The sequence below is a fragment of the Cotesia typhae genome, unplaced genomic scaffold, assembly GCF_013202065.1.
Source record: "Cotesia typhae breed Kobodo isofemale line unplaced genomic scaffold, CoteBio_Ctyphae contig_30, whole genome shotgun sequence".
NCBI classification, from domain to species: Eukaryota; Metazoa; Arthropoda; class Insecta; order Hymenoptera; family Braconidae; genus Cotesia; species Cotesia typhae.
Window position 1 is genome coordinate 390,263 of NW_027423739.1, and position 22,829 is coordinate 413,091.

General features: G+C 30.5%; 1 protein-coding gene and 1 long non-coding RNA gene across 3 annotated transcripts; one reads left to right on the forward strand and one right to left on the reverse strand.

Annotated features, from left to right (window-relative positions):
- The first annotated feature begins 14,877 nt into the window (after positions 1–14,877).
- Positions 14,878–17,598, forward strand: LOC141526021 (uncharacterized). The gene is made up of 2 exons (XR_012478951.1): positions 14,878–15,358; positions 15,504–17,598. It is a non-coding gene; the product is annotated as an uncharacterized LOC141526021 (long non-coding RNA).
- LOC141526014 (uncharacterized) lies at positions 17,293–21,784 on the reverse strand. Of its 2 annotated transcripts, none has more exons than XM_074240734.1 (5): positions 21,545–21,784; positions 19,918–20,089; positions 19,528–19,656; positions 18,095–18,238; positions 17,293–17,718 (listed from the first exon to the last, which is right to left on the reverse strand). In XM_074240734.1, the coding sequence occupies exons 2-5, from the start codon at positions 20,069–20,071 to the stop codon at positions 17,642–17,644; spliced, it is 504 nt and encodes a 167-aa protein (XP_074096835.1). In that variant the 5' UTR covers positions 20,072–20,089; positions 21,545–21,784; the 3' UTR covers positions 17,293–17,641. The 2 variants fall into 2 exon arrangements, with proteins under 2 accessions (XP_074096835.1, XP_074096834.1); XM_074240733.1 differs by having other exon boundaries at positions 19,918–20,082; positions 21,545–21,782.
- Between the last annotated feature and the right edge of the window lie 1,045 nt (positions 21,785–22,829).

Consider the following 22,829-nt stretch of genomic DNA (forward strand, 5'->3'; position numbering starts at 1 on the left):
CAGAGTAGAACCAAAGTGAATACAAATTGTTGCAGAGTGAACTTTAATTATTTTCTTAGCAAATCCTTTATGAATTTTGAGTTACTCCAAAGTATTTTTAGATTAAATCCAAAGAATTTTTAGAACGGACCTGTCATGTTTACACTTTAGTATACCTACTGTGAATTTATATCGATCTTGTTTCGTCTGATCAAAATACATATGGTTCAAAACGTTCGTATTGCTACATAATTTTTAGTAGATTTCATAAAAATCTAACTATTGCAGCCGTCCTCATGGCGAAACTTTTAAAAAATTTAGCCATTTTCTGACTCAGTTTTTCGAGCTGATTCAGAAAATGTAGTTTGTTCAAAAGTTTATATATATATATATATTAGGGTGGTCCTTATGTTGGGTTTTTTGAAATTTTTTTTCACGATAGTTCAAAATCGGTTCAAAATCTATAAAAAAAAAATCATGCCAAGTTATAGCTCTTAATTTTAATATTAACCCGCGCCCCCCGACGGTCAAAGTTTTAAAGGAAAATAACATGGGAAAAGTTATATTTTTACTTTGGAATTTTTTACGTCATAAACTAACCAACAAATCACATCAAAAAATATTTTTTCTAATGCAAAATTTAACGGTCTACAAAAAGGTCTCTTATCATTTTTGATAATTCTAACGGTTTTGAAGTTATTCGAGGTCTAAATTGAAACTATAATCTTTTTCATAGTTTTTTCTGTTTTTTTGGTCATTTAATAGTTCATAAATCATGAACCGGTTATTCTTTATAATCTCATTGGATTTTTTTGTTTAGAAAATTTTCAAAGTAGCTGTAACTTTGGAATAATAGTAACACCAATTCATTTTTTTAGCCTGAACTGTCGAACATTTTAAAGATTTTTAACTTTTTTTGGATACAAAGGAAATTCGGGACCTATTGTCTCGATTTTTATTGTTATTGATACAAATATCAACAAACTCCAATTTCAAATTTTGATTTCTGGTTAAAAACATTTTAGAAACCGATCATGCCGCCATCTATTAGATTTTACTTCAATCTCTAACACTAAAATTAATTCTCAGATTACTCATAACCTACATTTATTTCTCAGCTTGATCAAAATCGTTCAATTACTAGTACTGATGCCTTTTTGATATATAAATAAATTTTTTGAGTTCATTTATCCGATATTTAAGTAATCAGTTAAATATGGAGTTATCACGTTTACGTCAAAACATTTTTTTGATTGGTGATGTTGACGTTCAAATCGTAGGTAACAAATTACCATCGAAATTGCAAGCTTTGAAAGTGTTATTTTTTTATACACGTATTTTAAATAATACTATCACAGATAGTGTTGCTGCAGTGATTGATGAAATTATTGTGTTTTGGAAGAAAGCTCGAATTCCCGTTCAAGATGTGCAAAGATGTCGAGATAAGTTGAAAAAACTGTATGATGAGTGGCGCATACTTCTTAAACATAGAAATCGGAGTGAAGTTGCTGTGAAAAAACAAAATGAATTTTCCTGTTTATTAAAAAAATTATTTGACATCGCACCGTCAAATGTATTTGAAATGGTTGATGAAAATTCCAAAGAATTCTTGAATAATCAGATATCAGATGAACGAATTGGTTTTATTGCAAATATTAAGACGAAATACGATGACGATGAAATTGGTGTTAAAAAATTAGAGAAACAATTGGATTTCGAAAAACGAAAATTGGAAAGTGAAAAAGAAAAATATTTATTTGGTAAATTATAATAATCAACTTACTCATTGATATTTTATTATTTTATAGTGAAGATATTTTTTGTCTTATCATTATCCTTTTTTGTAGACAAAAACGTTGAATTCTTATCAAGCCAAGGAAGTGCTCAATCAGTCTCTAGTGGAGAAGTATACATTCCAACTACTGCCGGCCAATTTAAATCAAGAAATATAAGAGGAACTCACAATATTCTCAACGAAAGAGTTGTAGCTACTTTTGACCGTTGTAAAGTAAGCGACAGAGATGCTGTGTTTATAACTACAGCTATTTGTCAGTCGCTTATCGATTTAAAATTATTAGAAGTAGATATTAATTCCATTATTGTCAATCGATCATCTATTCGCCGATGTCGGCTTACTATGCGAGAGTCAAAATCAATAGAAATAAAAAAACATTTCCAAGACTTAAAGTTATCATCTATTGTTGTACATTGGGATGGAAAATTATTACCTAATTTGTTAAATACAGAAACTGTTTATCGATTGCCTGTAATAATTACTTCAGAAAGTAAAGAAATTATGTTAGGTGTACCAACGAGTGAAGATGGAACTGGAATGGCACAAGCTTCTGTAGTTCATAAGACATTATGTGACTGGGGATTCGACATATCTGTAAAAGCAATATGCTGTGACACTACTCCTTCAAATTTAGGCCTTCGTAATGGTGCTGCTGCATTACTGGAAAAATTGTTAGAAAGAGATTTGTTGTATCTTCCATGTAGGCATCATATATTTGAAATAGTCCTAAGATATGTCTTCGAAGCTGTTTTTCCAAATACTGTTGGTCCTAATGTTCCACTTTTTATCCGATTCCAAAAGCAATGGGGAGATTTAAATAAACTCAGTTACAAAACAGGTTTAGATGATCCGAAAAATGATAATATCTTGACAAATGAAAAAATTGAATCTATTAGAACTTTTGCGACTGATACTCTTGCATCACAACTGCCTCGTGATGATTACAAAGAGTTATTAGAGCTTACTTTAGTTTTTATCGGTGTCATCCCCGAAAAATTTAGTTTTCGTAAGCCAGGAGCTTGTCACCATGCACGATGGATGGCAAAAGCTATTTATATATTGAAAATGTACATGCTTCGGGAGCAATTGTCATTGAAAAAAGGTGAAGATAATAAACTACGGCAAATATGTGTTTTTGTGACAATGGTTTATGTTAAAGCTTGGTTTTCGTCGTCAAATAGTGTCAAAGCTCCGTACCATGATCTACAGTTTATAAAAGAACTCAACAACTTTAAGGCAATCAACAGTAATCTTGCTACTGTGGCAATTAGTAGATTTATGAATCACTTGTGGTATTTATCACCAGAATTAGCAATCATGGCTATTTTTGATGAGGAAGTTTCACAAGAAACAAAATTAAAAATTGTCGCTAAGCTGCGTAAAGAAGAAGAAACAATTGTGATTGATGATATTCCGGAAGAAGACTTGGATTATACTAGTGAAAAATGTAGTGTTAAACGCTTTCAAACTAAGAGCATAACTGAATTATTATATAATGATATTGACTTTTTCGTAACTGCAGAATCGATCAATTTTTTCAATAGATTCGAGTTACAAACAGAATTTTTAAAGATTCATCCTTCTGAATGGGCTCATAATGAACACTATAAAACTGCATTACGATTCGCTAAAAAACTATCGGTTGTGAATGACTGTCCTGAAAGAGGAGTTAAACTAGTGCAAGATTTTTGTAATCGTTATACTAAGGATGAAAAACAAATGCAATATGTGTTACAATTGGTTAAAGATCATCGTCAAATGTTTCCTGACGCACTTAAAAAAACTAATAAAAAAATTTCATGAAAGTATCTGTAATTAAAAATAAAAATGGTAATGTTTGTACATTTTCGATTCATTAAAATATTAATAATACACTTCTTTAATTGATTAATACTTTTCACGTAAATTATAGTTCAAAATTATATGCATAAGTAAAAAAAGTAATCTAATATGAATAATAACCCGTCTATGATTGTTGAATTATTATATGACCAGAAAAAACTATGAAAAAGATTATAGTTTCAATTTAGACCTCGAATAACTTCAAAACCGTTAGAATTATCAAAAAATGATAAGAGACCTTTTTTGTAGACCGTTAAATTTTGCATTAGAAAAAATATTTTTTGATGTGATTTGTTGGTTAGTTTATGACGTAAAAAATTCTAAAGTAAAAATATAACTTTTCCCATGTTATTTTCCTTAAAAACTTTGACCGTCGGGGGGCGCGGGTTAATATTAAGATTAAGAGCTATAACTTGGCATGATTTTTTTTTTATAGATTTTGAACCGATTTTGAACTATCGTGAAAAAAAATTTCAAAAAACCCAACATAAGGACCACCCTAATATATATATATATATATATATATATTAGCCACGTCTAATCATATATAATCAGATTTACTTATGCATTATTATATATGATCATATATAATTATTTTTACTCATATATGTCTGATAAAAAAATGCTTTCGAGAATAACAAATTCATTTCATAAATACACAGAGAAATGGAATAGTACGGTAATGGTTCGTTACAATATTAGGATAATCAATTCATAACAATATTAAATAAAAAAATCGCAGGCGTATGGAGGGCTCGAACTCAAATCTTTTTAGCTGGAAGCCGTCTGGAACGCTGCTCACTCGTCCAAGTCACCAGCATTAATATTGAAAGACATAAATTTATTAGACTTTTAACAACAGAAAGTACTGGTTTTTATAAAAATTTTTGCAATTTCATCAAATTCCGGAATTCAATAGATTTTTGTAAAGTTTAAGAACTTATTAAATTTGATCAAAGTACAATAAAATTACAAAAAAATTATGTCATTATTAAAAAAAATTAGAAAATAGTCACTGTCCAATAAATTTTTCGGTAATTATTGACAGGCTGTATGTCAGTGTCAAAACAATCGTATTGCCAGTCTAAAAAAAAAAAAAACTTTTAAGGTCCCAAGAGTATTATCGCAAGATGTTTTGATCATATATGTTTGATCATTCCAAACCTCATGTATAATCATATATGATCAGACAAAAATTTTTTTCATCGTGTATACGATACTACTTGACGTACAAGTTCATAGAAATTGACGTGATAATTAATTTGGATATCTAAATCGAAACATTGTCAAGTTTGGTAACTAAATAAAATTGTGTAATATCGTTATAATATTCTGATCGTTTCATTTTGTTTATAATTATTGGACCTACTAATTCTTGAATTTCATTTTTTCACTGGAAACCGACGAACGAAATGCTACTACGTTGGTCATCATTAATTTTTGACTTCTTTAAACCATAAAATTTGAAAGTAAAGTAACAATGAAAGTGAACTTTGAAGTATTACGACAAATTTATTTTTTACTTTAAATAAAAGTCATTGGAAAATTAATTTTTTTCAAGTTGTATATTTTTTTCCTGTGTTTTTTAATGCACAATTATAGACTGTATACATATAGTGAATAGGTTCATGTACGAAAAGCATTTTAAAAAACAGCTGTAGTAAAAACTATGTCATGATTGATATGTAATTTTTTTAAGAGATTTTAGGAGAAAAATTGAAGCATACATTTTTACCGACATATATTACGCATGACTTTATTTTCTTCACCAGATATATTATATATAGACATTTACAATTTTCTGAAACTTACGTTCTATATGATAGGAATTTTATATTTTCTATTTTTGATTTTAAATACAATTTTCGATGCTGATCAACTCATAATTGATATAATAAAGTTTTTATTAAAATAGTTTTAGTGTACGTAAGATTGGGAGAAATCTTTAAATTTGTCAAAGATGAGATGAATAATAACTTTGATTATAAAAACTGATTGAGAAGAATTAATTTTTAATACTCTTTAATCAACATTTTTAAATAGAGATGTGACTAAATAAACAAACTGTTAATGTTGATTAATATATTAATATATATCATTGAAATTATAAAAGGATACGTTTTCCACTATGTAACATCTTATTATGTACATTTATATAATAAAGATGGAAAAAACTTTAAGAAGTATATTAATAATTGATTAATTTTTTCCAATGAAGGTAATTTATTATTTATATTAAATTATTTACACATTCAGATCCCTATGAAGTTTTATCGGATCTGACTTTAGTTTTGCTGTAGTTTTATCTTAATTAATTTCGATTTTATCCGAACTTATTCTAAATTTACTGACAGTTTAATCTAATTTTTAATAACTCCATTGTGACTCATGCAAATTTCACGTTGACTTCACGCTAGTTTAAATCTGAATGAATTCTGATTTGATTATTATTTTACTCTGATTTCATTTTAATTTCATGTTGATTCCACTTTGAAGCCATCTTGATTTTATGTAAAATTCACTTTGATTCTAATCTGGTTCCATTCTGGTATCACTCTGGTTCCACTTCGGTTTCATTCTGGATTCACTTTGATTCCACTCTGGTTCCACTTTAATTACATTCTGAGTCCAATTTGATTCCACTCTAGTTCTAGTCTGGGTCCACTCTGGTTCCACTATAGTTTCATTCTGAGTCCAATCTGATTCCACTCTGGCTTTAGTCTGGGTGCACTCTGGTTTCATGCTGGAAAATAGGCACAAAACCACTCTGGAAACATTCTGGAACCATCATGATTCCATAATGTTTCCAGAATTTTTTCAGACTGATTTCAGAATGATTTGAAAGTCGCAAGGGTGTAAAATAAAAAAAAAAACAGACCAAGTAGCCGTCATGATCTTTCATAATTGAAAAAATTTTGTGATAAATTTAACGAATAAAAACAATTTTTTAGACGTACTTGGCGTGCGTCATTGAGTACCCAAAATTTTTTCATTTCTGATAACTGAGCCAGAGAACTGATATGAAAAGCGATTTTACGGACAATTCTTTCAGCCCTTCCTCACCAAGTCATTAACCCTACTGATGATCATTTTGATGCAACCATATGAATCGATAACAATTGAAATTCATGCTTGTTTTCATTATTTCACGGATAAGATTGATATTTGTACAACTAAATAGCTTCCGAACATTTCATTCAGATCGAGAAAAAATGAATCAGTTTATTAATTTAATGAACTGTTAATTAAATTGACTTCATTAGAAAATATAGCATTAATAAATGTTCAAGAAACATCGGAGCCCTATTTAGCCCTTTAAAGTAAGATTTATTTCTACTATAAATAAAAAAAAAACAGGATTTTATCACGAAATTTGATCATTAATTTACTAAGCAATTTTTATAATTAATTCAGTAATCATTTTTCTTGCCACCAGTATATTTTTAACTTCTCGCTAAGAAAATTGAAAATATTTTGAAGGTCACAGAAAACTTACATGAGTATCCCCACGAGGGTGTCACTGCGCGCGCGCGCGCGCGCGCGTGTGTGTGTGTGTGTGTGTGTGTGTGTGTGTGTGTGTGTGTGTAAACCTCCCATAACTTATGAACGACTTTACCGATTTCATCGTGGTTGGCCCATTTGAAAAAACATGAACGAACTTGGATTTTGAATACAATTTTGACCGATTCCGATAGATGGATTTCAAGATATCTCAAAAAAACCGTGAAAATATTTGAGAAAAATTTTTGTTTTCAAGTTGCTTTTTTGGAATAACTTTTAAACGGCTCAGTCGATTATCTCCAAAAACTAATCAGCTCTTGATCTTGAAAAATCACGTCAATTGCCGCTTGACCAGTCAAAATCGGTTAATTCGTTCAAAAGATATCGTGAACGAAAGAAAACCGAAAAAAGTGTTTTTTTCGGAACTACTCCGAAATTTTAACGTTCGATCAACGCGAACTTAAAAATTCTTTACGGGGCTTAAAAAACGGCGTTGAATGCTGCCAGCCACTTGAAAATCAGTTCATTCATTGGAAAGTTATTATAAGTTGTACATTAAAAACGATGTTTAATCAAGCTTCTATCAGACATGCAGTAATGCTGTCAAGAGGGAAAGAACAGGAGATAAGGTGATTATTGAACTACTGATATTTGACATCGATGAGTTACCTGAGGGGTATTATCACGTTATCACGATTCATCTGAAAAAATTTTGGGTACTCAATGACGCACGCCAAGTACGTCTAAAAAATTGTTTTTATTTGTTAAATTTATCACAAAATTTTTTCAATTATGAAAGATCATGACGGCTACTTGGTCTGTTTTTTTTTTTATTTTACATCTTTTTGTAAAATGATAATTTCTCCTTGGCATTTTTGTAAATCAAGAGTTGTGAACGTGTACTTGGCGTAATTTTTTACAGTGGAACTGTTTTTGTTCGGATAATATAAACTTTAAGACAAAGAACGAAAATTTTTTTTGTAAAGTCGTGTTATCACGGGGCTCCTTCATTACCCGTTGAAGGTCCTCACCCTAGCCGCGGTTAGTTATCGACGGATCACAGGGCGCTGTGGTCTAGGATGCTCACGCAGTAGAAATAATCCCTGATAGCCACCTTACCTATAACTTACTGTCAATCTACGTCCGCAATTTGAAGCAAACTTGACGGAAAGAGTTGAAAAAGCGAGCGATTACCTATTAGTTACCTATAACTTACTCTGCAAATAGACGTCAAAACTTGCTGTACAAGTATTTCCTTTAAATTGTAGTAAAGTTGAAAGGAAATTTAACTACAAGTTTGATTGTTAACTTGTATTCAAGTTGCGGCCGTAAATTTCCGTCAATTTGCTTACAACTATTGTTGAGAGAAGAATTACCGCCAACTTGATGTATAAATTAACCGTAACTGCTGGAAGTCAACACTTACTAAGAAAGCGCTGGCTATCGGGGTAAAATTTACACAAGTTCCGGGGCCTAGGAAATAAGTGTTCCGCGGGTGGGGATAATCCCACACGAGGGACAAGTGAAGTTGCCGAAGGGAAAAACGAGATTGTGAAGCCGGAGCCCGAGCAACCAACACGAGATTTTGGAAATACCAGATAAATATTAATATTCCTCTGAAATTCCTGTGGAACCTTCAGAGCGATTATTTTAACTTATAAATTTGATAATTACTGCTAGGCATTTAGCCAGCCTAATTATCCAATAATAACAATTCTAACTAGCCTGAATTTCCAGATAAATTATTGTTGAAAATCCCGAGCTGCGACGCAAGCGAACCTAGTACCGAGAACATCGTGAGATTTGGCTGACAAAGTTGCCTCTATTAGAAGTCCACGAGAACGACAAGAGACCCGAATAAAGAAAAGAAGTCGTCAAAAAATTCTCAGGTACAAAAGTATAACCTCGGCAAATTATTGCGTCGTCCCCGGAAACTCTAGGCACCGGTCAGGTTCCGTCTTCCGATCACTCTACTTGATTAGTTAATTAATTATTCGAATTTAATTAAAACATCTAAATTATAAGTCGAGGTTAAAATTAGTTAAAATAAAATTTGAACAAATAGAAAATTCAATAAGTTGGAAAAATTCAAATTTAAAAATAAAAGAGGTTAAATTTAGAAATAAAATTATTATAAAATTGGTCAAATAAATTTAGATTAAAATTTACAAATCAGAAATTTTGATATCGACAATTTTGAGTTAACTGCGTTATTTATATAAGCGATATTCTGTCGATTAAATTTATTACAAATTAGAAATTAAAATAAAACTAAAGGAAATTAAAATTAGAAATTTGTCCAAGTTAGATTAAAATTAACCAATAAAATCAACAAGTAAAAATAAAGTAAAATTTAAAATTAAAATTAATAATTGAAATTTACTTTTGGAAAATTATCAAAAATTATAAAATAAAATTACCATAGACACAAATCCCTTAAATTAGAATATTAAAATTGTTAAGCAGTAAATTAATTTATAGAACAAAATTACAAGAGTAAAATTATCAACAAAAGAAAATTTGTCCAATAAACTTCGATAAATAAATTTGTTAAATTCCAGTACGATGATTTCAAAAATAATTAACATAAAATTTAGCCTTGGGAAATTTTTACCAAGTTGAAGGCTAAGTCTCAAATCTTGACTGGAATTCAAAATAGACATAAGCCGATTATTCAGGCAGTTTAAATTCGAGTAAATAATAATTAATCTAACATTTTGGTTGAATAAAACGCTACTGTGATACTAATAATTAAGCAACCAGGATTTAAATAAAATTATTTATCGCAGTCAAGTTAGGGACCAGGAGATTTGATTCCCAGGAAGTTATGTTATAAAAAGTATCTTGGATTTTAAAATAATTGTAAATTAGAGTCAAGTATGTATTTAGATAAATTGTTTTATTGGAATTGTGTGTGTGTGGGGGGGGGGGGCATTTTACAGTATATACTCCTCGTTCACGGGCTGTCGAGGAGGTTAGAATTAGCAAGTTGTCGACTAGTGTCATGGTATCCTCCTCTGTCCTAGTCGACTTCAGGTTCCTTAGGCCCGTAGTGAGGGTCCTGTGGACAGCGAAAGGGCTAAGGACGGTATGAACCTTGGGCAGGGGTCCGGGCGACCACCCAGGGTCATATCTAGAGTCTTAGAGCATGAGGGTCCTGTAGACAGCGCGACTTAGTTAGAAACTGCGGTATAGACGCTCCATATAAGGGTATCGCAGGAATAGGAAACTTTTATAGAAACTGCGGTATAGACGCTCTTTATGAGGGTAATGTCAGGAATAAGAAACTATGATAGAAACTGCGGTATAGACGCTCCATATGAGGGTATCGTAGGAATAAGTAACTTTTATAAGTATGAGTGTGTGTGTGAGTATTAAATTAAGATTTAATTGTTGTCAGATTGTCAAAATAAATTTATAATTGATGCCAATTTTAATTGTCTTTATTTATGTCAAATTTTATAATTTCTTTCGACCCTGTGATATCTCTCTTGCTTGGACCGGTTCTGGAAACCGTGATAAAAATTCCAGTGGCGCCCTTAATTATAAATTCTAAATAAAGGGGTGACCAAGGGACGGTTCAAACCCGTTACAATATATTATGTTGGTTATACGTAATATCTGAGTAATTTCCGTGATATCATAGAGAAGTAATAGATTTACATCAGTATGATGTCAAAATTGTATCACAAGTTTTTATATCACAATTGGATCACAAGACAGGTCAATTTTACGTTATATTTACGAAAAATATTGTGACATTCCTATGACTTATAAATGACGTCATATTACAGTCATGTGTTTACTGGGACAGCCTTCAAAACTACAATAATTATTCTTCATTAAAGTCTATCTGATGATATATATAACTTCGTATCATAAGTCGTGCGTTAAATACCCATACAGGAAAATACGACAGGGCCAGGTATGAGCCTCGCTTGGCGCAATGCTGTCAATCTCTGGCCCATGCTCGTAAACCCGCTTTGGCCCAGCTTTGGTAAAAGTCTGGGATGATAACAGGGTGCCAGGCTTGGTTGTTATCATTGGCCCAGGTATGATCGCCTAGGCTGGTCCATGCGTGGTAGCCAAATCTGGGCCATTCTTGCTAACCAAGGCTGTCCCAAGCTTGTCAGCCAATCTGTGGTTGGGAATTTCTCCAGACATATGTCTGCATGCTGTTTGGCGGTTACCATTTATATCTGTTGTTTAGGTATCTGTATTATTAAATATATCTAATTTTTGGTATGGTAGTTTATGCTTAAACGTATGAGGTATATTATATTTTCTGATTTTAGTGATATTTTTAGTCAAGTTGTTATTTAAATGTTTTTCATAAAAGGTGTTAGCTAGTTTGAAGATATAATCTTTTATTAACATCATATCAGCAGTGTTGTGCATATTACTTATTCTAGCATATCTATTTTCTGAGAGAATGAGTCTAAGGCACTTATTTTGGTATCTTTGGAGTAGTGATAAGTTGGTTGGAGATGCACCACACCACACTGGAGCTGCATAAGTTAGGATAGGTCTAAGAATCATTGTGTAAATTAGCTTTTTAATTTTAATTGATAGTGTAGAGCCCTTAACCATGAGAGGATACACTTTTTTCTGTACAGTGAAGGCTTTTTTAATTGCTTGCTTGATGTGAGTCTGATACGTCAGTTTGGGATCTAGATGAACGCCTAGGTATTTGACAGTATTTGTTGGTTCTATGCTGTGGCTGTATACTTTTATTGGCTGTATTATTCTCGTGTTATTTGCCTTCTTGGCAAAGGTTATCACTTCAGTCTTGGATGCATTTAGGGAAATTTTCCATTTGGTATAGAATTTTTCTAGTATGTTAATGTGCACCTGCAGTTGTTTGGCAGCGGTGATGGCACTGAATGAGTGTGCATAAATGGCTGTGTCATCAGCAAATAGTGCTGTGCTTGTTTTAGGAAAGGTAGGTATGTCATTGAGATAAATATTGAATAGTATAGGACCAATAACAGAGCCTTGCGGTACACCAGCTTTGATTTTCCTTTTGGTTGATATTGTACCATTAACAGAGACAGCAAAGTGCCTCTGATAGATATGAATGAATAAGTTTAATGATTGTCGGTGGGTAATCGTACTTTATCAGTTTATAAATTAGTCCATCTATCCACACTCTATCAAATGCTTTTTCAATGTCAAGTAGTAACAAGGTTGTTACTAGGTTTTTGTTGAAGTTAACTGAGATATCGTTCACTATTCTCGTAACTTGCTGTACTGTGCTGTGTTTACTTCTGAATCCAAACTGATGATCTGCAAGGATATTATTGGTTTTATCATGTTGAATGAGTCTCTGAAGAATGACTTTTTCGTATACTTTACTCATCGTTGGGAGAAGGCTGATTGGGCGATGGCTGCTTGGGTCAGTGCTTACTTTGCCAGGTTTTTTAATTGGCACAATTTGTCCAGTTTTCCACTGCTGTGGAAAGTAGAATAGTTTAATGGAGTTATTTATTATATATGTGAGTTGTACAAGTGCTTTACGAGATAAGTTTTTGAGGACTATGTTCTGTATTGTATCTTGCCCTGGTGCTTTTTTAGAAGGCAATTTCCTGATTATAGTCGACAGTTCTCGTGGTGATGTTATAAATTTGTCCCAGTTTTCATTGTTGGTTTTTTCTAGGTACTCCTGTACCTGTTTTATCATTCCTTCTTGCTCAGTTGTATTATTAACTAGATCTATGTTGTGAACTTGTTCAAATTGATCTGCTTACATATTAGCTTTATCGTAGTCAGTGAACGCTTCAGCTCCATTTTTTACCAGCGATGGAATGTTATTGTCTTTCATTTTTAACACTTTAGTCATTCTCCACAGTGAGTTGTCACTAGGATTCAGCTTTTTTAGTTTGTCAGACCATTCTTCATTTCTGTGATTAATTATAGCTGTTCTTATTTGATGAGTGAGTCTTGTTACTTCAGCTTTATCTTTGTTTTGCCTAGACCGCTGCCAGATTTTCCTGAGATGATTTCTTTGCTTGATCATTCGCAATATGCAATATGCTAATTTATCTTGCAGATTTTTAAAAGTTGTTTTTGGAATATTTTTATCCATGCTGCTGCAGATGTCTGAGGTAAATTTTAGTATTGTGTTATCTAATTCATCATTTGTTTTAATTGTTGATGTAAGGATTGTTTTCTGGTCAAGATGTTTTCTAAAGGTATCCCAGTCCGCTTTTTTGTAGTTAAAGGCTGTTTTCTGAGCGTAGTTTCTTTCTTGTGATCCTAGTTCAAGTACAACCGGTGTATGATCTGAGTTGAGTTCATGCAATACTGTCATATCTGATATTTGGCTGACGTTTTTATTTATAGCAATGTCTATTATAGTGGGAGTGGAGTTATTAGTGGGGTAATGTGTTGGTTCGTCTGGAAAAATAATGCTACAATTATTAGTAAGAGTGTAGTTGAATAGCGTTAGTCCTCTGTTATTATTAATGTGATTGTTCCAGCTAAGATGTCTGGCGTTGAGATCCCCAACCAACAATACTTTATCACCAATACCTAGAACAGAATCTAAATCTTGACTTGAAAAATTATTAGCAGGGCTATTGTATGCTGCAATTATACAAATGTTACTTGCTAATCTAATAGAGATACATTCTATAGTAATACTGTTGTTTATGCTAAGTTCTTTATATGCTAAATCTTTTTTTATTAATATTGCAACTCCGCCTGCTGTGTAACCTTTGTCTTTACGTATACAATTATAATTTTTGACTTTAAATTTATCTTTATCGCTTAATCTAGTTTCATTAATTAAAAATATATCTATTTTATAACTACTTAAAAATTGGATAACTTCTCCTATTTTATTTTTTAAACCGTTTGCGTTCCAGCTACAAACTTTTATGTTATCTATGGTATTTCTAGATTAGCTGTAAAATTTACAAATGCATTAAATTTTTCAGTCTGTGTTGTACAATCTTGTAGATTTTTATTGAGTTGTTTAGCTAGCTCTAACATCTTTTTATATCAACGAGTTGATTAATATTTTTAATTACCTTAGTAAGCTCTAAAAAGTCTGACATTTCGTTACTTACGTGTTGATAATTATTATTAATATTATTTAGTCTTTCTTGGTTAGGTGTCATACTTGAGTTATTGTGTTGTATACCGCTGTTGAGCCAAAAGTTGTTGCTGTATTCCGCTGGCTTAGCTCGGAGTGGCGGGAAATGTTGCTGATCATTTATGTTTGGTATGACGTATCCTCTCGTGCTTGGTTGTTTTGTCGTTTGTTTCGTGTTAGCTGATCTATTTGCTATCTGCTGCAGTCTTTTGTGATAAGAATCACAGATCGTAGCGTTTGCCGGATGATCTCCACCACAGTTGGCGCATTTGGCTGGTGTTGTTGCCGGTTTTTGGCATTCTTTAGTCAGATGTGCCTCACCACACTTCAAGCAAGCTGGTTCAGCGAAGCAATTAACTGTCGCATGTCCCCATTCTTGACATCGATGACATTGTGAGGCTCTTCTTTTGGTTTCGTAGTTTTCCCAATTAATTTTAGTATTACACAGAAATTGTGCCTTTTGTTTGATGTGCTTAAGGTGAGTATCAGCTGAGACTGCGACCATAAATATTGGGTATTTAGTTCCTTTCATTAAACTAACTTGCGTATTTTTGAAGCCAATTTCTTGTAGTTCAGTTTGTATTTGTTCTGGTTTGGTTACTTCATGTAGGCCTTTGATGACAAAGGTTTTCTTTTTTCATTTTTAGTGAGTATGTGTGGAACTTAACTTTTGTGTCTTTAAAGTGCTTTACTAAGTTAGTGTAATCTACCATTGATGTCGTGAAAATCTCGGAGTGGTGTTGGTGATATTTTATGTAGAATTGTTCTTTAACTAAACATTTTATGATTTCTATTATTTTTATGTGGTCATTAACCTTACCGTGTATAGTGATTGGTGGAGGTTTTTTCTCTTTTTTCGGTGGTAATTTTTGTGTGCGTGCTGCTGGTGGTTGTTGTTGACTATCTGATGTTTTATTGTCGTTAGTTTCCATGCTGTCCTCAGCAAGTGGGTCAAATCTGTTTGCTAATGGGACAGTATGATCCATAGCTTTTTGAGTAATCATTTTAGAAATTTTAGAATTATCTTCTGGTGATATTAAACCATTCCCACTGCGTTTTCTTTTTGCAGTTGAGAATGTTTTCGGAGTTGGGACAATGAGTGAGTTTAAGTCTCCTGCCTGAAGCATTTGTGGAGTGACTGTGAGGTTAGGTGTACTTTGTGTGGCACTAATTGTATTTATTCACTTATAATAATAATTTTTCAGAGAAATTATTATTACGTGAGTAAATTAGTTAACTAAGTAACAGATTTTACTAATATCAATATTTTTAATTCAACTTTTCAATCAGATTGTGATTAAAAATATAGCGCCGATACGTTTGGAACGTGGAACGGAACGCGACTGGGCTCCGTTCTAACCGAGATTCGAACCCGAGCCGTGCGCTTCCCAGACCGACGACTAACCTCTACACCATACGACCGGTGAGTTGATGCACATCTCATCATTCTTATAAGCTAAATCTATATGGTGACCAAGTGTGACGGTTTATTATTTATATAATTTATGTTATTTAATATTGTGTTTGGATGAAAATTAACTATTTTTTTACAAATGTTTATTAGTTATTAAAAAAATGCAAGCGTCACGTTCTTATATTACTTTAGATTTCGTACATCGTTCTGTATATTTTTAATATCTTATTATAAATTTTAATGTTTAAAATTATCAATATTAAAAATTCAACTGTAAATTTTATATTTTAATTTTCTAAAGACTATATCAATTTTGACGGTACGCAAATGTTTTGGTTGAATAATGAATTTTCAATTTTAACGTTTGCTAACAAATATTCGTTGAGCAATAAATATTTACTGTTTAAAATTCTATTGTTTAATGATTAATTAACTTTGGATTTCCCATTGAATGGCCGTGGCTGGGGAATCTAATTCTGACTCAGGCTCGAGCAATCATTGGGCCGGCCAAGGCTTGGTTGCCCAGTCTTGGCCCAAGCTTGGGTCGCCAATGAATGGCCAAGGCTAGGTTAGCAAGTCTTGGCCCAAGCTTGGATCACCAATGAATGGCCAAGACTAGGTTAGCCAGTCTTGGCTCAAACTTGGATAATCATTGGCATGGCCGAGGCTGGGTGAGCCAGTCTTGGCCCAAGGTTTGATGATCATTGGCATGGCCGAGGCTGGATTAAGCATCCTGGCCCAGGCATGGGCCAATATAGGTACGCCAAAGCTAGGTTTCCCAGTACTGACCCAAGCCTGGCCCCTTTGTCAACTCTGGGGGTTTCCTGCATGGGTACAAATTAATTGAAAGTGTAGAGAAAATTTCGAGTGTATTTAAATTAAATTCAACTCTATTTTATAAAAATATAATTTTAATCATTGTAGAACCTCGATACCTTAAAAATCTTTATATCTTGAAGAAATTGCGTACCCTCCTTTTCAGAGCTTAAAATCTCGATAACTTAGAACAAAAAACTTCGATAATTTGAATTATTTGTTAGTGACTAATTATAAGTACGTAACTAATCAAGAAGTCGCTTCATCGACAGACTCGGTAGATTTTGAAATATACTTGGTAGGTGCGTCATTGTGTACTTCAAATTTTTTCAAGTCCTAGTAGATAGATTCTACGAATTTCATAAAAAGTGAAATATCTTGCAACTACGCGTTGTAAATGCATTCCAAATTGTTTCTTTTAATTTTTAAATTTACAAAAAATTTTTTTGTTTAATTTCCAAAAATCATATACCAATAATCATACTGGTTATTTGGATTTTTAAATTTGTTATTTTATGTCTTTTTGTAAACAAAAAAAAAATTGATTTTTCTTAATAGTTTTGTGAACATGAACTCGGCGCAATTTTTTTTACAACGAAACTGTTTTTGTTCGAATTTATCGTTTTTGTGAATCGATGCATAAAATGAAATGGTGGAAATGAAATACGTTGACATATGCTAATAAATTAATGGCAATCGAAGTAGTAGAGAGGTTTGCGAAACGGAAAAGTAAAACCTTCGACGACTCAAATTTTAAAACGTTTCCCTCGAACTTCCGTTCGTCGAAGCTCATTGCAGTCATCCAAAAAATGCAGAGTAAAACAAAGCAATAGCACACAACATATAAAATATTTTTCTTAAACATGAATTCTTATTTACATATTGACTCAGAAGAAATAAATCGATAATTTACATTCATCTAAATCGTTATTACATATTTTTTATAACAAATATAATTTTAAATTCAAATAATCTTGATAATCTAACAATTGAATTTCTATTCTATGAGTATGCCTACAAACTTTAACTTTTTTATTTAAAGACTCCGAACTCATCTAGATAACAAATATTTATAAAAACATAAACTTACGCATAATACAAATTGCTAGTATTATGTTGACAAACTAACGTGTGAATGAATACATTAAGCTCGTATCATAATATTTTATCTGATTGACAAGATAAATTAATTAATTTTCTATTGAAAACAGATTAACAAAGGGAAAACTAAAAAAATTATTGTTATAGCTGAGATGGAGAATGTTGAATCAGCACCTGCAAAATAAATCTCGATTATTAATATTCAGTTACTGACGTTAATAATTACTTTTTGGTAATAACTTAAAGCTTCATTAAGGGTTAACCCTTTTCTCAATTGGGATTTCCTTAATCAAGACTGAATAACTTGATAGTTAGGAAAAAAAAAAAAAAAGAGAGTTTAAAAAAATTCTTATAATGAAGAAAATTTTTTAGACTAGGAAAATTCATTCCTTTATTATTCTTAGAAAAAATTCCAATAAAATTAATGTCTCAAAAAAATCTGGTAAAACTAATTCATCCTTCAAAATTTTAAAAAATGCTTGATAAAAATCAAGATATAAAATATTTAGATGCAAGTTCATTGATTAATTTGATGAATTAAGTAACATACCTGAACTCAGAGCACATTGATTCAACGTTTGATCGAAGTAGTATCTATTTTCACAATTACATCGATTATCTTTGCAGGTTGAATGGAGGAATGAAGCGAGACACTGCATGTTATCTTCACACGATCCGTTTATGTTCTTAACAACTGTAATCGAGACAATAATATAAATTGGAAGTTACGTAACTTTTTTTTAGATTGATCCAGTAAAGTAAAATGGCAATGACATAGTTGTGAGATTTTCTGGTAACTCAGACGTTAATACAAAATTTATTCAAAAATTATTGTCTTTTTTTTTTTTTTTTTTCTAAATTAGTGAAAATATGAAAAACTTTCTTTGAGTGAGTTATTGAAAAATAATTAAGAAATGTATTAATAGAAGATGTTTTACTATGTAAGTGTGGTTATTAGTAAAGTTTTTAATAACATTACTCTATTACTGTTAGGGTGTCATTCATTTCAAATAATTAAAAAATCAATTGAAGTAGTTAAACAAAGATCAGTTATAATTTTACACAAGAATAAGAATTGAAAAATTCATTTGAAGTCATTAGTTAAAAATTAAATAAAAATTTACAAAACACCATTTATTGGTTTAATCCACCATAAAAAATTATTGATTCATCAAATTAAGATTGATGAAACTAAATAATTTTTCTTTCATTGGTTTTTTTTTTTTTCAATTTTATTAAAGATGTTATTTATTTATCAAATAAAGATTATTTGAATATAAAAATCTCAATTATGATTAAGGTTTTTTGAATTCCTGAAAAAATTCTTAGAGAAAACGAATTATTTTACTCGTTTTTAATTTATAAGGAAAATTGAAATATTCTCTTAACAAAGATAATTTCAACTAAGATATTAATTATCATATAACTGTCTCAAGGGATCATTCTAGTTTGTAATTTTTGAAAAAATTGTCATTTTTTTTTTTTACATTTTTCGAAAATACATAAATTTACAAGTATTGTGTTAAAATTTCTAAGAGATTAGATCACTGTAACTATATTATTTTACGAGGTTTATGTGAATTTTCAAGTAAATGAAAATTGAATTTTCAAAGAGACTGAAGAGAATTTGTATGGTGCTAGCATAGCTGATTGACTTTGTAAGATTTTTATTTTTTATTTTTAAAGTAAAAAATTAATGAATATTTGCTTTTTTTTCAGCTCCCGCAACAAAATGATCCCTTGAATCAAACTTGATAATTTTTGCTTAATTTTTCGAAAAAATAACTTTTTAATTCTTAAGCCAATAAATAAATTAACAAAAATATATTATTAGCAAAAAAATTAACTCGATGAAAGACATGATGCTGACAGTTATGAATTATATAAGAAATTAATTAAAAATTTTTTTTCTCCTTAAGAATACTTTTCATTTAAAATAGTTAATGAAGCTAAATATACAAGTGGTTATTTACTTGAAATTACCTTTTAAACATTTATGCTTTCCAGTGTCCTCGGTAAATCCCGAATTGCAGTAACATTGACGTGTCTTGTTGCAATGACTATTCTCAAAACCACAATCGGCATCGTCTTTGCATTTACGCCCAATTACACCTATAATTATTCATAATAAATTAGCACGTGATTTTAAGTGATTATGCTAATAGTTGATAATTAAATAACCGGAATAATTAAATTAAAAAAAATATTTTAAATATGATCTCTGTCTTCTTCCTATCATAAAAGAAAAAGAAACTAAACGTTTATTAAAACATTGTAAATCAAATCTATAAAAAAATTTATTTATATTTGAACCTAAAATTTGTTATTTAAAATTTTCTAACACAAGAAATAAATAAGTATATATAATATTACCAAAATTCTTAGTAGTGATATTTATAGCATTATCCAATGTACAGAGGAACGGAACTGTATCTAAATTGTCAGATTTACGGCAATAACACTTTCCACTCAGACATAGAGAATCTTTAAATTGTGCATTGCACTGCTCGTTATTGGCACATACCATGCTTAAGTTCTCTGTAAACTCGAAAAATTAGTTAGTTTATTAAAAATTTCGTTATAATAAGAATTTACAATAATAAGAATTTTTTTCAATTACTCAATGACAAAATGGAATTCAAAGACACAGATTTAATTATCAGTTACGGTAAATAATGATCAACGAATTATTTATTCCTACTTTTTGCAATCAAAATTTCAAATGAATAATTTATTAAAATTTTCTTAAATAAAAAGCAATAGTTACAATTTAACGAAACTTTATTACTTAAGATTTAAGTATAATAATATTTATTGAGATAATAAGATTGGAATTGTTGGTAATTCCCAAAAAATGATAGTGAAGAATAAATCTAATAAATGCAGTAGGAAATTTAAGCGTACGGCAATGTAAGAACAATACGAAAACGCAGAAATTTTATCGTTGACATTTGCTGTATAGTATGTTGAGCAATGTAAACGATGAAGATTTTGATTTTCATTGAATTACATTTTTTAAACAATTCAAAATGATTTAAGTTGATTACTATAGAGATATACTTCATTCTTCGGGGTAAATCAGTTTAAATTGCTTTCTTATCAAGGGTTATTGCTGACGCGTTATACTGTTATTTATCGGATTACGTTATTACTTAAATAGTTATTTGTTTATTATTATTCATTGATTGCTCTCTGGTATTTTGACTATGAGTCATTGCATTATTATTGATAACTAGCTATGTCTAAATCAATTAAATTGTAATGAGTTTAAGGATTTATTTTTCTAGATTTAAAATACAAGTTTGTCGTCAAAAAAAATTATTATGAAAATAAGAAATTAGTGTATTTCATAAGGAAAAATAAATGGAGTCTTATCTAAAAATTTAAAATAAAGAATTTTTACATGAAATTTCAAATTAAATAATTTTTACATGAAATTTCAAATTAAATAATTTACATAAAACATAAAGTCTTCAAACGTTGTCTGAGAAATATTATCAGCGTTATCACGAAATTTTCAATTCAATAACAAATTGCCAACTAACGCAGTTTGAAAAAATAAAAATTTATTGTTGTAAAATAAAATTTTTACAATGATAAAAAATATAATGAAAGAATCAATCAATTGATCATCATATTCGTTAACAAGAAATATCTACATAGAAAAATAAATAAATCCTTATAAAAAAAAAAAAAAAAAAAAAAAAAAAAGTTTGTCAACAAAATTCTTCCGTACTGAGTAGATACCCATAATCCTATTATTAGCACTACCCACAGAAAATCTAAGAATGATAGAATTAAATAACTTACTGATGATGTTATTAAAATTATCAAATTTTTTTGCAGATTTACAACCAATATTCTTAATTATTTACTAGATATTTCACGATTATACCAATAGTAGTTTTAACTAATAAAAGTAACTAAAGTTTTGTTTCATGAAAAATTTACCGGGTAGATTTGAATATTGTAAAATAACAATGATAAAATAAGAACTTACGCAGACTTGGCCCAGAAATTTGAAGTTTATAGTCACCTAGCAGTTTTTCTCCAGTAATTAAACGCATCAAGACGGACAAGAAACAAAAAATAATTAAACTCTTCATTGCGTGTAACTAAACTGATAATTTCTAATAATATTAATAAATTCAATAACACTCATTAACAGTGAAAATATATTTGAGAACGGATTGATTCTAAGCGTCTTGTGCGTGCAAAAGATGAGTGAAGAGTGAAGAATATGTTTAACGCAGCTGATGGAATGGTATATTCTATAAATAACAACTATAGTGTAAAATTCTTCCCTCCTTCACTATTTTCTCTATTGATCTCTATACAGCGTAGTTTTCATTACTTTTCGATTATATTTTCTAGTATTCTCTTCCTACTTTCTGCTTCAAAAATATAGACTCATATAATCTAGTGTATTCTGTGCTGTGTGTATGACTACAATTATAAAAATTCAAGACCCATCGAAGTAAAAATAAAAGAAATTACTGCGTGAAACTATTTGAAAAACAGCGGGTAAAACTCAGATCAAATATTAATGTAAGATCATTTGTCCTTTTCTATCAAAGTTAAAAATTAATTCATTCGCATAAAATACAAAACTTGACAGTCAACTCTATTCAATCTTATAAATTTCATTTAATTTATTTCAGGATATTGTTTTGAATTTTCGATGAAAAATAATTATTATTCAATAACAATTACATTGTCTTGTAATTTCATAAGAAAATAAATTTTTTTGATTTAATTTAATTTTTTTAAGAACATCCACGGAAAGAACAAAATGACACTGCATATCCTCTCATATTATACTCAGTTATATCTGTGGTGAAAAAAAATCTGGAAAACGGTTGACCCCAAAGGCCATCCCTGTAACTTCCTGCTAAGTTCAGTTATTACGCGCTTGCAATTTTGTCGCTTTTGCGATGTTTTTGAGCTCTTCGAGTTCAAAAATTTGTTGTCATATTTTGAGCTCTTCAAGCTCAAAATAAGCTGTTTGATACTTTTGGGCTCTTTGAGCCCAAAAGTCTAATAAAAGTTTAATGAAAAACGATTTTTTTCATTTTCAAACGGCTATAACTTTTAATTTAGTAAACCGATTTTCACGCGGTTTGCAGCAATCGATGCAGTTTTTTGAGTACTATAAACAATATGTTAACATAAATTGATCAGATGTAAAATTTTAAAGTTTTTTGTTAAAAAATTCAATTTTTTCGATTTTTTCTATTTCATTCGTTCACAATATCTTCCAAACGAGTGAACCGATTTTGACGTGG

Excerpts from the sequence above, each read along its gene's own strand:
- LOC141526014 (XM_074240733.1), bottom strand. The coding sequence starts at position 21,650 with ATGAAGAGTTTAATTATTTTTTGTTTCTTGTCCGTCTTGATGCGTTTA. Across the intron at positions 20,083-21,544 it reads AATTTCTGGGCCAAGTCTGC|AGAACTTAAGCATGGTATGT; the intron begins GTAAGTTCTTAT and ends TCGAGTTTACAG. Across the intron at positions 18,239-19,527 it reads AAAGCATAAATGTTTAAAAG|TTGTTAAGAACATAAACGGA; the intron begins GTAATTTCAAGT and ends TCTCGATTACAG.